Here is a 15148-nt window from a genome sequence, read left to right as displayed (position 1 = left end):
CTGGTCATTCTGGAGGCCTTGCTATAGGTTTCAAAATCGGGAGGTTAAAGATCCAAAGCATTTGGGGCTCGGATCATGTTTTGGGTTTGGAGGCTCTATCGTCTGAGTTTGACCAGCCTCTGCTGCTTATTAACATCTATGGTCCTTGCCAGGGTAGAGTTTCTTTTTGGAATAATTTTTTGGCAAAAGAGATCCTAAGGAACAAAAATTTGGTGATTGGGGGGGACTTAAATTTCTCCTTGGGACTGGCGGAAGCTTGGGGACCATCCGTGAGGGAAGATCCATTATCAGATTTCTTCTCAAAGGCCCTTCAGAGTGCAAAGCTGATTGATGTAAATATTATAAAGACAAAGCCGACTTGGAGGAACAGAAGAACGGGCGAAGATAGGGTAGCTAAGAGGTTGGATCGTTTCCTCATCAATGAAACGATGGCGACTTTTATCCCTTTGTTCCGTCAATGGGTGGGTGAGGGGGGAAACTCGGATCACTTTCCAATCTACCTCGAACTCACTAAGCCCCCTGCAAAGCCGGCTTCCCCTTTCAAATTTAATGCCTCCTGGCTTCAGGAGGAGTCTTACCAACAACTGTTCAAAAGCACCTGGAGACATTTGGGGCCGAATTCTCAGGTCAGCAAAGGAGGTCATTTTATGGAAAATCTGAAGAGACTTAAGAGAGCAACCATTGATTGGGCTGCTGAGAGAAGAAGGAAACAGAATGAGGAGCTGGTAAAGATTGAGGAGGCTATTGGGGTTCTTGAAGACCCTGATTCAGATGCCTATGCGTCCCAGGAAACAAAAGAGAAAATTCTGTCTTTAGAAAAAGGTAAAGCAAAGATTTTGTTGGAGAAAGAAGAGGAGTGGAGGCTGAAAAGTAGGGCCATTTGGCTAAAAGCAGGGGATGAAAATACAAAGTTTTTTCATAATTATGCAAGAGGGCGAAAAATAGCAAACACCATTTGGAAGATGAGAGACCCAGATGGAAGGGAAGTGTCCTCGTTTGAAGAAATTTCTTCTTTAGGGAAGAATCATTTTCAAGCCCTCTTTTCAAATCCAAGGGGGATCTCCTTGGCGGAAATTATTAGAACAGCTCAAGCATTTCCAAGGATGGTGGATGAAGAAGATGCAGAGCTTCTCTTTAGGGAAGTGGACAAGGAGGAAGTTGAGCGTATTATAAAGACAATGCCTAAGGATAAAAGCCCGGGACCGGATGGCTGGACGATAGAACGTTTCACTCATTTTTTTGATATTATTGGTGATGAGCTTACCGAGGTGGTGGAGGAGTCTAGAATGAAAGGAGAAATCTTCAGCTCTTTCAATTCCACCTTCATAGCACTTATTCCAAAAAATGAGAACCCCTCCTCTTTTGAAGACTTCAGGCCTATCTCCCTCTGCAATACTATTTATAAGATTATTGCAAAGATCATTGCAGTACGCCTGAAGCCCTATCTATCTGAGTATATCTCAAGTGAACAGTTCGGGTTCCTGGATGGTCGGCAAATTCACAAAGCAATTGGAGTCGCACAGGAAACCATCCACAGTATCAGACAAGCAAAGAAGAAAGGGGCTGTTCTAAAAATTGACCTGTCCAAGGCCTATGACAGGATTGACTGGTCGTATTTAAGATTACTTCTGACCCACCTGGGGTTCAAAGTAGAGTTTATAAATTGGATTATGGGGTGTATTTCAAATGTCAATTTTGCGGTACTGATAAATGGGGCGGCCTCCCAGTTTTTCAAAAGCCAGCGAGGTCTGAGACAAGGGTGCCCGCTGTCTCCTCTGCTCTTTCTCCTGGCTGCAGAGGGGTTGAGCAGACTGATCTTAAAAGCAAAACAGGCGGGCTTATTTACAGGTTTGGAGGTTGCTGTAAATTTATTCATTTCTCACCTATTGTTTGTTGATGATATTTTGTTATTCTTAAATGGGAATCTAGATGAGGTAAAAGTTCTTAAAGATATTATTGACCTATTTCTGAAAGCCACGGGACTTCAAGTTAATCACAGAAAATCTCATTACATTTTGGAGGGCTTCAATAGACATGAGGTAAGTGCAATTACTTCCATCATGCCATTTGAAACCTGTCCGATGGATGAGCCCTTCAAATACCTGGGGTTTTGGCTGAAACCATCATCTTATCACAAACAAGATTGGTTCTGGTTAGTGACTAAGATTGAACAGAGGATTTCGCATTGGAGCTATAAGTGGCTCTCTCGAGCCGGCAGACTGACTTTGGTCAATTCAGTCCTTCAAGCCATCCCTGTGTTCTGGGCAGCTCTGACATGGATTCCCAGAGGAATTATTCATAAAATCAGGCAGATTTGTAGCAGATTTTTGTGGTCAGGCTCAAAGGAAAATGCTGTGCTCCCCTGGGTCGCCTGGGACAAGATTGCTAGACCGAAGGAGTGGGGAGGATGGGGAGTAAAACAGCTGGTGGATTTCTGCCAATCCTTGGCGGCAAAATCAGGTTGGCGAATTGTTGTAGCTGAAAACCTCTGGACCAGGGTTGTTAAAAGGAAATATATTGATCCAACCCCATTGGAAGACTGGATAAGAAGCCCAAACAAAAAAGGGAGAAATTGCTCGGTCATTTGGAAGGCAACAGTGGACGCCTTTAAAATCATTGAACAAGGATTAGCTTGGCAGGTGGGGAATGGTGAATGTGTGCGAATTGGAAAGGACCCTTGGGTGGGGTGTAATGAATTATTTGCTCTTTCTCCTGGGTTGCTGGAACACCTAGCCTCTAAAGGAATCAATCAGCTTTCTCAGATTGCAAACCCGGGATTATCTTCAATTTGGGGACAGGGATGGAAATCAGCTGAAGACTTGGATCTGGATTTTCGTTGGCAAGAAGAATGGAATGCTTTCATCCAAGAACTTAAACGATCGAATGTCAGATTAAAGGATGTTCATGATTCACTGGTCTGGGCTCATGCAGAAACAGGCCGTTACTCTCCAAAGGCCGGATATGGTTTTTTGATGAGTAGAAAAGGGTGGGAACCCCCGGTTTGGTGGGCAAAGCCCCTCTTCAAATTAAAATGTCCTAAAAAAGCCAGATTATTTCTTTGGTGTGCGCTAAAAAATAAAATTCCCACTTGGGACATTCTACAAGCCCGTTTCCAATTGGGGCCAAGCAGATGTCCCCTTTGTAAGGAAGCCTCAGAATCGATTCACCATCTTTTTGTCAGGTGTCCTTTCTCCAGGGCAGTTTGGGAGGAGATTTTCAAACTTCTGAAATTCTCAGGGAGATGGGAAGGGGATACTTTATCTGCTGCTTGGGATTACTGGTGGGATCACTACCCCGATAAAAATTTGAGAAATCTTCCGCCCATTGTTTGTTGGGGTATTTGGATCTCCCGAAATGGATGCATTTTCAACGAGAAGCTCACCCCTGCACATGTTATTGCTCTTCAAGCATCAGCTATTTATGCTAGTCTCCCTGAACCTGAGGCCTCTACTTCTTCAAACAGGCGGGCAGATTTTAATATCAGAGAGGGCATCCCCTATGCTTTTTTTGACGGAGCTGCCCAAAATAATGTCACTGGGGCCGGAATCATTATACATCTCTCTCCTTCACATTCCTTAAAAGCCTCTGTAGGACTTGGGTCGGGCACAAACAATTTCGCAGAATTATCTGCCTTAAAACTTCTCCTGTGCTGGCTCATCCATAGAAACATCCTCACTGTTCAGATTTTTGGCGACTCGGCAAATGTGATTCATTGGGTCAATGAGAAATTTATATGCAGAAATTATATGCTGTTCCCCCTGCTGGAAGAAGTAAAAAGTTTAAAGTCTCATTTCAATAACTTCTCCATTGCTCATATCTACAGGGAAAATAATGAAGAAGCCGACCGGTATTCTAAAACAGGTCTGCAGCAAGTTCTGGGAGTTTGGAGGATAACGGAGCAATCTCAGGACCTGATCCGTGTGTCGGATCACCCACCTTTTCCTTAGTCTTTTTGTATTTCATACATCTTTGTGATGTTTCGTTTATAGATGATACTGTGTTTTGGACCGACTGTTTGGTTCAAAGTTTCGGCTTTAAGTTTTTTTTAAAACTCATAGTTTTTTTGTATTGGGCTGTTTTCCCGTAAAAAAGGAGGCCCAAGATCTCTAGTGGACGTTTCTGAACTTCTATTTTTGATATGGCCGTTTCAGGCTGAAATCTAGGAGGACTCAAAAAGTCCTTTGGTCAAGAAAGACATGGACAACTATGATAACTCAACAGAGATAAATTTCTCTGTGGACCTTGCAAACAGAGGCTGAATGTTAACGCATTCCTTTTTGTAGCTTTTTTATTACTTCATTAATAGAAAAGCGTGGTATTTTTTCCTTGGAAAAAAATGGATGCCACTAGTTAACACGAGAACTCTCACTATTGATTACAATGAGAGTCAAGATACCCAAACACATCTTGCTAGGTACAAATAGTTTCGCCGATGTCGAGTCACTTAGAAGATCCGATGAACAAGGGACATTGGTGTATTCCCATTATTTGTTAGCATGAGGACTTTCCATTAAGACATGCAAGCCTCAAGGTGTCTTTACAAGGAACTTATACTCAAAGGACTATGGACTCAATAATCTACATTGAAGCAGGGCTTATTTGCGAAATGAAAATAACAGGAAAGAGAAGATGAAAATGGAAGATGACAATGGAGAGTAGAAATGGCAATGGGCAATAAGCATGTGAATGAGCCTCTTGCTTTTATTTGTGGGTTATGAATGGAGAAAAAGTAATGGAAAGTGTATGTGAATGTAAATGGAATGAAGGGAAATGAGGTGAATGGTTTATTATGAAGTATGGATGTGATGGAGACAATGGTATCTAAAATTTCTTGAAGTATTTGGATCTGATTTTGCATTAGCATATTTCCTCTTTGTTGCTGATCATCCTCTTATGAAACAAATTGGTCTCTTAGAGAGACACCATTCACTTGTAGTCATTTGTCCTTCCTCCTAGAACCTGCAAAAAAACTAATACTTCTTCTGCAATGGAATGTAAAATTATCAAAGGAGAGAGGTGATCAATCTCTGTAGTTATGATATTTACACACAAAACTAAGAATTTGTATCAATGAAACAAGTTCTCAAAGGAAAAATCAAAAGAATTTATACCTGCTTTGGAATTGGTGCCTCAAGTTGAATGTTGCTTCCTTTCAGCAATTCATTTCATTATTTACTGTTTCAAACTCTAATGATGGATTTCTCATTGTGTATATCTTGTTGAGATCCTTCCAATGACACTTGAATCATTAAAATCTGATTTTGTGTGAGAAAGTTAGGCTAATTTGAACAATGAGATTTTTCAGCTGCGGAATGGCTTTAGCTACGAAATGACTTTAGTTGTGGAACGCGCGCAATTTCTGTAGCTAAAAATCTTGAATAAAAAGTTAGCCATTCATTTTCATCATCGGTCCAAAATTAATCAATACCTTCATAAAAGTGAGTAAATAACTTATTCATTACATTGATTCAAAATTGTTTTTTTCTTCTTGACATGTAGTGACTTAGTGTAGAAACTTAGTGATAACACACATCTTGACTTTTCTTTGACCGGGGTCTTTTTCATTGACTTGGATCAAATGAATAAGACACCATCCATGTACTGAAATTTTCCCAGCTACCCATGTGGCTTGTTTCGTCTCTTAACACTTATAAGCTAAAAAAGCATAAAAATGGCTGCGAAATTGTCAGTTAGTTGCGGAACAAAGTTGCATTCTGCAGCTAAAAGATCTTGCAAATGTTTTGGTAACCTCCTTATGATGGTCTTTGAACTTTTTGATGAATTTTAGCCAGCCAGCCTTGTTCAATGTTCCCTTCAACTGAGGGTATCCTTCCATGAATTTGACTCTTTTGGGTTCTTCCTCACAATGAGACCAATTATGCCATTTTTCACTATGTAAATACCTATGTAAATGACGGTTATATGAAAACAAAATGGTTATATAGACGATGGAAGAAGACTGTGGAGAGAGAATCGATCGGTATGGAACTGGAAAATGATGAGTATGAGGTTGCGTTAAGAAGGGTTTACGAAGTAAGAAGACTCGTATGAATGGAAATAGATGAAGGTTGTAAAGCTTGGTGTACAGACAGACTGTGTGGAGGCAGAGTATCCCTCATGAACAGAACCATGAGACTGAATGGAGTCTGAGTGGTTTGAGTTCATAAAAAGGTTGCGGGAGTAGAAAACGAAAACTTCGGTGAGAGAGAGTCATATTCAATTAGCTTACAATTCACAAGAATCCAGTCCTCGACTTATCTGTGCAAAGCTCGGTTCACGTAATGGAGTTAAAATAGAGCTGTATGATTTTTGGATACGTCTTTGCTGTCGGCCATGAAACTGAAGTACAGTCACAGAGGTTGCATGAGACTGTTAGTCATTAAAGATGTGTAAATAAGATTGAATGCCATCACATACTAGGTTCCCAAATTGGAATTCCCTTCCCCAGACAACCAAATTAAATCAAACTATCAGTTCATTAATTCAAATTTTGTTTTTTCCTCTCGCAGCCTGCAAAAATGGGCTTCAAAGAACTACAAAAATATCCCAAACCGCTTCAAATTCCTTAATATGATTTCTAGGTTATCTAATGGACCCTATTGACGAAAAAAGCCATGTTTTATTTTTGCCAAATTTGTCTCTGTTTGTTATTTCGTGCAGTTGAAGTTTGACATTTTTTCCAATTTTGCATTTTAAATCCTAAATTGCTATGGCAATTGTGTTTTCTTTAGGTTTGCAATATCTACTTAACCAACAGCATCAAGCAAACGTCAATGGATGAACCCCGTGGGACACAATCCCCTCTGCTCAACACAATAAACTACTTTGACCTAGCTATCGACCTAGTTATTTGTTACCTATTCCAGCTGTTTGCTAGCAGCTAGACTCTTATTATATCATGCGAATTAGGCATTTCTTTCACCTACTTTTTTATAGGTCGTGTAGATAAGTAAACTAGTCTATCATGGTTTGTCATTACGGCTATTCAAGTGCCAAACACAGTGAGATCTTCATTTTGAAGCTCAGCAGGAGAAGGGGTTAGCTGAACCTTGATTCATCTACAGTTGTTGGCTTCAGTTGCTGATTTTTGTGCATGTCTGACAGAAGCTGTGAAGCTGATGATCTACTATTTTATTGCTTTTTCTCTTCACGGCTCAGATTAATCCCACAACTTTCAAATTTGAGGTTAAAGCCAAAGAACAGAGGATATTTCAAGCTACAATTAAAATGGGAGAATTTTTTACATTGCAGGTTTATTTTTATATTTTTTTTATGATTTTGCAGGTTTGTTTCAAGGCCAAAGCTCAAACAGGAATGCAGAGTTCTTATTAAGGCCACAATGGAAATTGGAATTGGGGATAGCCATTGATTGTTTTTTTCCTCTGAAATTGTGAAATTTTATAAGAATGATTAATGATTTTCAATTTCAGGCAGCAAAGACTTCAAGTAAAATATGCTAAAAATAGGACTTTGACTGAGGTCTTAAACTGATTTTTTTATCAATCTGGGCTGGGTGACTAGGATAGGATCCATGTCGGGATGATTCTAAAGATGTCCACGTGGTCAGTTTCTTCATTGAATGCCTGCAACCTACTAAACCTTGGAAACAGTTGCGTGATTCTCAGTTAGCTACGGAATCAGGCTGCATTCCACAACTAATTTGAAAAAACTTATTAAAATCGGATATAGTGTTTTGAGGGTCACTACAAACCATAACCAGTCAATCTTGGACAACTGAATCTATCAAAGCAGTTGGATTTTTTTTTTTATTGTTTTATTTTATTGAATCAAATGAAATGATGAAGTTTATTGTGTCCCCCTTTTCTCTCTATCTCTTTTTTTTTTTTAACATAACAATTCTTTTTCTGATCCTCCAGATCACACAAAGTGCAAGAGGAGAGCATACTCAAGAAATTATTAATTCTTTTTTTTTTAGATGTATTAAATAAGGTCTCCTAATTACACTTCCTTGGTAATGGTGCCAAAATGTTTAGTCAATTTAGTGTCCTAAATTGCTCTACATAAATTATCAATTCGAGTATCGTAAACTGATGAAGTATGGTGCACCATATGTGCTTAGTTAACCTTTTTTCTTACTTCGTTGTTTTATAGTTTATGTTGTTTTTATGGGTTTTGTTTCTTACGTTAGAATCTAATTTCTAAAGAGAAGAGAAAATGAAACAAATCCAAACTTTGAATAGTTAGATTAATCTAAGCTAGCAAAATATCTAAGAAAAAAAAGCAAGAAAAATAAAACTGCTGCAATTTAAACTAAAGGCAAAACTAAAACTTGAAACTGCTCTTAAACTAATGAAAGGCAAGTCAACAATCTCATTCATAATCACAACATTCCACCAATGTTGGCTCTAAAAACATCATTATATGGGATGAGAGAATGAAACTAAACTATCTAATGCTATACTAATGGAAAGCAAGTCATCTCATTCATAATCATAACATTCTGCCAATGTTGGCTTTAAAAACATCATCATATAATCATGAGAAAACGAAAGACTACAATACGAAAAAAGAAAGAAAAACAAATCAAGTCCCATTCATAACTTCACATATCGCCAATTTCGTTCTTAAGGAACTAAAAAGACTCAATGAGACATGAACTTATGTAATGAGTGTCCTACTAAGCAAAAAGCAAGAACATGTAAACAAATCAAATCCCATTCATAACTTCACATATTGCCAATTTCGTTCGTAAGGAACTAAAAAGACTTGATGAGACATGAACCTATGTAATGAGTATCCTACTAAGAAAAAAGCAAGAACATGTAAAGAAAAACTAATTTACTGTGCGCTCTAATGCTCCAATTCACCAATCGGAAAATAGGAAGACTACTTTCTTGGAATATTTTGTCAAGCATAGATTACACAGTTAGATAAATCTACAATCAACCGGTTAAACACACTTGCATGAATTAAAATTGCATGAATGGAAAATCTAAACTATCAAACTTGAAAGCAATAAAATGACATACTTGAATGAAATCAAAGCAAAACTTCAAAACAAAATCTACTCTACCTTACATTCTAATGTGCTCCATGACATCTACTTCACATCTCCTTCCATGTTGAGAACATCAAATCTTTATTCAAATTCTTCAAAATTACAAAGTATAACAAAGCTCTCCAAAGCTTTCCAAAGCCACCAAAGAAGAACTACAAGCTCCAAGCTAAAGAGCTACCAAAAGGCTACAAGCTTAAGAACTAAAAAGCTAAGCTAACAAGTGAAGGAGAGAGATCTCCTATTTATACAAAAAGATGAGAAGCCATCTCATTAATGAGATTCCATGAATCTCTCCTTCTACCTCTAGAGTCCTAATCAAAATAGGAATTGATAAGACACATGTCTTCTTAGAGTTTCAATACAATTAGGAGATGTGACACATATCCTCATGATCCCATGATTCTCTCCACTCAAATTCGAATTTGGCCTTAGGGTGCCATATAAAGGTCTTCTAGAAGCTTCCTTTTGACCTACACATGTCAACAATCTCAACCCACTTGTTAGGTATAAGCATATGCACATTATTTTCTAATTTTTAACCAAAAATTCACTTAAAAGGGCTAAGAGTTAATAAAGTTTGGAAAAACATAAATGTGGCCCAATGATAATGAAAGTGGGATGAATGTAGTGGCATAGTAGTGAAATGGAGATGAAATGGAGGTGATATAATGGACATAATAGTGAAAGTGTAATGGAAATGAATGACATTTTCAAGACCCAACAAGGCTATTCGGGGAATTGATGAGCAAGAGGTGACATGGGATAAATTTCAAAAACATTTTAAAGATAAATATCTGACAAAGTGATTCTATGATGAAAAATATAAGGAGTTTCACGATTTAAGGTTAGGAAAATTTTCCATGGATGAATTTGCAACTAAGTTTGCCTCCTTGTTGCGATATGTTCCCTACACTGGGGAAAAAGGCTAAGGTACAATGCTTCATAAGAAGCTTACCCACATTCATGAAAGAATGATTGGAATTTGATAACTTGAAGACAATGGATGAGGCAATATGTAAATATTGTATTTTCTACCAACAGATGAAGCAAAAAGGAGACAATGGGAAAAGTTGGTCAAATAAGAAAGGATAAAAGAATTTCCAGAATAACAGAAATGCAAAAACTGCCATCACTAGGAATGTGCACAAAGGCTAGTAGAATAACCAACCTTGAAAAAATTAACAGAAGTTCATACTGCAAACGAATTTAAGGAAATTGATTTTTCCAGTAAACTAGAGCTAATTCATACGCAAAAGCCTCCCTTATAGTTTTGGGGTTGTGGAGAACCCCATTATTATAATAACTATCCACATCATGCCAGAATAGAAACAGTCGCTAGCATTCAAGAAGTTTCTACAGTTGGAGAGGTGGCATGAAATATACCAAAGATTAATGCCACACTGGAGGATCATTAGGCCGAATACCAACCTATAATTATAGAGTTGGAGGGTAAAATAGCTAATTGTAATGTTTCCACTTTAATAGATCTAGGGGAAAGCCTGAGTTATATCGTTCCAAAAGTAATTGAATCATGTCAATTACGTGCCAAAAAATATAAAAATCCTTAGTTAGTACAGCTAGCCATTGGAACCAAAAGAAGAGTGACTGCTAAGATATAATACTTCCCCATCAAAGTAGCAAGACAACCAATTATGGTGATTTTGAATGTGTTGCCTTTAGGATCCTATGAAGTGTTAATCGAGATGGATTTGTTAAAAGGACATTGGTCCTTAGTGAAATGTAAAGAGAAGACCCTAAGTTTCCTCACAGAGGGGGGTTATAGGAAAGAACATCAAGGCATCAAAAGGCCTATTAAGTTATGGCCTATTACAATTACCCAACTAGGTAAATTCCTGAGAAAAGGTTGTTAGGTTTATGTTGTACAGATTGGATACTCTTACACTAAATATAAAACAATAACTTTAGAAAATTACCAATCATTCAAGATTTTTTTGATGTATTCCCAAAAGAAATTCCTGGGCTGCCACCAAAGAAGAATATTGACTTCACAATAAAACGGGTCTTGGGAGCAACCCCAGTGTTCAAAACCCCTTATCGTATGAGCATAGCTGAGCTAAGAGAAATTAAAATGAAATTGCGAGAATTACTTTATTAAGGGTACATCTGCCTAAGTGTGTCACCATGGGGGGCTCTTGTGTTGTTTGTAATAAAGAAGGATGGAACCCTACGATTGTGCATTAATTAGAGGAAACTAAATAAATTAACTATAAAAAATAAATACCCATTGCCAAGAATCGATGATTTGTTTGATCAAGTTAAAGGTGCCACCATATTCTCTAAGATTGATTTATGGTCAGCCTACCATCATATAAGAATCAAGGAGGAAGACATTTAAAAGACAACATTTAGGACTCGATATGGGAATTATGAATTTGTGGTACTTTCATTTGGACTTACCAATTCCCTCGCAACATTTATGAGTCTAATGAATGGTATTTTGTATCCTTGGATAAATTTGTTCTAACTTTTATTGACGATATTTTAATTTATTCAAAGAACTTAGAAGAGCTTAAGAAACACCTTCAGATAGTGCTTCAAACTTTGTGAGAGCATCAACTATATGCTAAGTACAACAAATGTGATTTTTATAAGGACCAAATACAGTACCTAGAACATATAATTTCATCTGAAGGAATAGTTATAGACCCCGAGAAAATTAATACCATCATGGAATGGCATGTTCCTAAAAATGTGGCAGATATTCGGTCCTTTATGGGTTTTTCAAGGTATTATCATTGTTTTATCGAAGGATTCTCTAGAATAGCTTACCCTATAACTTCTTTGCAAAAGAAGGGAAAATATTTTAAATGGACAACAGACTGTCAACAAAGCTTTGATTAGTTAAAACATTTACTAACCACAACCCCTACACTAAAAATTGCGGACCCTACAAAAGAATTTGTAGTCTATACAAATGCTTTCCTAGAAGAAGTAGGTGGGGTTTTGATTTAGGAAGGCAGAGTGATAGCTTATGAGTCACGAAAGTTGAAAGATCATGAGCAGAGGTATTCTACCTATGATATAGAATTGAGTGTTGTAGTTCACGCCTTAAAAATGTGGTGACACTACCTGCTAGGTAAGAAGTTTATTTTAATGAGCGATCACAACAACCTAACTAGTTTCTTCAAGAAACCTAATCTTAATGCACATCAAGCTAGATGGACCGCCTTTTTGAGTGAGTTTGACTTTGATATAAAGCATCTAAAAGGGAAAGAAAATAGAGTGGTTGATGCTTTAAGTAGGAAATTACATTGTGTGTATGAAGTCTCCTATAGTCAAGCTGAAATTAGTTTCTCTAACCATATTAAGGAGGCTTCCTTAAAGGATCCAGAGTATGAATTTTTATGGCATCAAGCTAAGTTGGCAACCAGATTTGGAAATTAGTCTAAATATGGTGTAAATGAAGAGAATTTGAAGAGTATATGTTCCTAACTAGATGGCTATCAAACAATTAAATGTAGATGAATTTCATAAGATTCTTTATGCTTCCCATCCCAGATACCAAAAAATATTGTCTACGATGAAGAAAAAAAAAATTGGCCCGAAATGAGAGGAAGCATTATAGATTACCTGGCAAAGTTTTTAGAATGTCAGCAAGTTAAAGCTAAACACCAACGCTCAACAGGACCAGTGCATCCCTTACCTATCCCAGAATGGAAATGGGATGTTGTTACATTGGATTTCATAATAGGATTACCTCGATCCAAAATTCACAATGACTCTATCATGGTAGTGGTAGACAATCTAAGTAAAATAATCCATTTTATTCTGGTATAATCCACATATAAGAATGTTCAAATTTTTTACATATTTATGAGGGAGATATTTCGGTTCCATGGCATACCTAAGGTAGTGATATCAGATAGAGATTTGAAGTTCACCTCAACATTATGGAGGGCTCTTTTTGTGGGGTTACACACCCAAGTTCAATTCAATATTGCCTACCATCCTTAGACAAATGGGCAGACTAAAAGAGTGAACTAGGTGCTAGAATATGTGTTAAGAATGTATGTTATGCAACAACCAACCAAATGGGAACAATACCTTCACTTGGTTGAATTTGCATATAACAACAATTATCATGAATCATTGAAGATGAGTCATTTTGAAGTACTATACAGAAGGAAGTGTAGAAACCCTACTAATTGGAGAAACTCTGAATACAAACTAATCCTAGGGCCTTAAATGTTAGAATATATGGAATAGACTGTAAAGAAGGTACATCAAAATTTAAAGGCTTCCCAAGATAGACCGAAATCTTATGCAAATAAAAAAATGACTTATAGAGAGTTTCGAGTTGGAGACCATGTCTATGTGCGAGTTAAACGTTAGAAAAGTACCTTAATATGGGGTGGTTGTGCAAAGTTAGCACCTTGTTATTGTGTCCCTTTCCAAATATTGGAAATATTTGGACCTGTAGCATACTAGTTCGAACTACCTAGCCACATACGATTTCATAATGTATTTCATGTCTCATTTTTAAAGAAGTATTTATATGACCCCAAACATTTATTAACTTGCACAAGGTGTAGGTAAACCTAATGATGATTTTTTATGGATATATATATGTGTGTGTGTGTGTGTGTGTGTGTGTGTGATTATAAATTAGTAAAACTAATGACAACTTTATGATTGTGAACAAGTCGAACTGGATGGAGAGTTTCTGGTAGAACCCCTACGTATTCTCGAGTAGAGAGAAACAATGTTACAGAGGTGAGTAATCACCCAATTTAAGGTGCAATGAAGGCATTTCAGCACGGAAGAGGCCACTTGGGAAAATTCCTACCTTATGCAAAAAACATATCCAGACCTGTTCCAAGAATAAGAATGAACATTGAGGATGGTGTTCAGCTGAAGGGGGGTAAGATGTAACACCCCCAGGTATTGTAAATATTCATAATTTACTTTTACTATGCAAGCTTGGTAGATAATGGGCTTAGTGGAAAATCCTATTGAAACTACAAAGTTGTTTTTTTTAAATGTTATTGTTTCATTTTGTTTAAAAATGACAAGTCTTGGAATTCACTTGAGGGGACCCAAAAATGGGATTGTTAGATACTAGATAATTAGAGACAGTTAGTTACTCTCTACCTGGAGATAAAAAAATTGGTGGGAAAAGACTACTAAGTAAGGCAAGAAAGAAAGTTGGAAGTTCTTGAAGAAAGAGAGGAAAAACATAAGAGCTTTCAAGACACTGTCGAGAAGATACTCTTGAGCTAGGTTGTTAAGCAATGGTGATCTGATTTAGAATATTAGTTTGCAGTGCTAAGATATTCCTCACATTATTAACAAAATTCTTTCATTGTGCATAAGGATTCATGAATTTCTACAAGTGAAATGAAGAGTTTTAATGTTAATTTTATGAGAAATTTAACATAAATCAGAAACTGAACAACAACATAAACATTTACAGGACCTCATCAAAAGCACATTACAATAGGAACATGATAAAGGAGTTCACCCCTCTTAGGCTACGTCTCCTTGGTCCAGCTTCCAATGGTTTGGGCCTCTCTATTATGCTCAAAAGTGTAAAAATTTGTGTTTGCAATGCTCAAATGCTTCTGAAACCTGCTCCAATCAGTCCAGAATGTCCAAAAATGGTTATCTAGCCTCTTTTTGCATCCAATTTGGTGAAAAAATGAAGACGTTATGACTTCCCCTTGTTTTCTCATTATTCACTCCACAAATTGCCCCATTTCCGACATAATCCTACAAATTAGACCCAAAAACACGGTAACTGAGCAAGAATTTTGCCGTGCGATGGGCCATAATTTGTCGACACCAACTTTCCATTGCAAATCCCAACCGGTAGAGTCCTATAGTCTTATGGACTTTGAATCAGGCAGGTGAAATGTGATTTTGATTCGGCGAACCTGACGAAACTCTTAATTGGAGCTTATAAATGTATCGCATCGAGGATCCTTTCACAATTGGCAGAGTACTGGAGTCTTATATATGTGGGACTTTGCACCGTGTTACGATTTGTGATTGCGATATCGCATTGCAACCCAAACCCATCGGGGCCGATTTTGTAGTGTTGTGAGAGATTTTTGATCACATCGCAACTCAGTACTTGTCAGGGGCTAATTCTATAACACCTCCCTTCAT

The 15148-nt window shown here is 37.4% G+C and overlaps 1 protein-coding gene across 1 annotated transcript in view; it reads left to right on the top strand.

Annotated features, from left to right (window-relative positions):
* Positions 1–428: 428 nt before the first annotated feature.
* LOC149250716 (uncharacterized) overlaps positions 429–15148 on the top strand; it is a 41576-nt gene continuing 26856 nt past the window's right edge. Inside the window, exons 1-2 of the mRNA XM_089453725.1 lie at positions 429–1251; positions 1429–3918. Of these exons, the coding sequence (XP_089309851.1) occupies positions 429–1251; positions 1429–3918 (3313 nt within the window). The remainder of the gene's footprint in view (positions 1252–1428; positions 3919–15148) is intronic.

This window comes from Pinus tabuliformis, chromosome 7 (assembly GCF_031772625.1).
Source record: "Pinus tabuliformis cultivar Carrire ecotype Pingquan chromosome 7, CPIR1, whole genome shotgun sequence".
In the NCBI taxonomy this organism is placed as follows: Eukaryota; Viridiplantae; Streptophyta; class Pinopsida; order Pinales; family Pinaceae; genus Pinus; species Pinus tabuliformis.
Note: the sequence above shows the minus strand (reverse complement) of the source record. Positions and strands in the feature narration are given on the sequence as shown.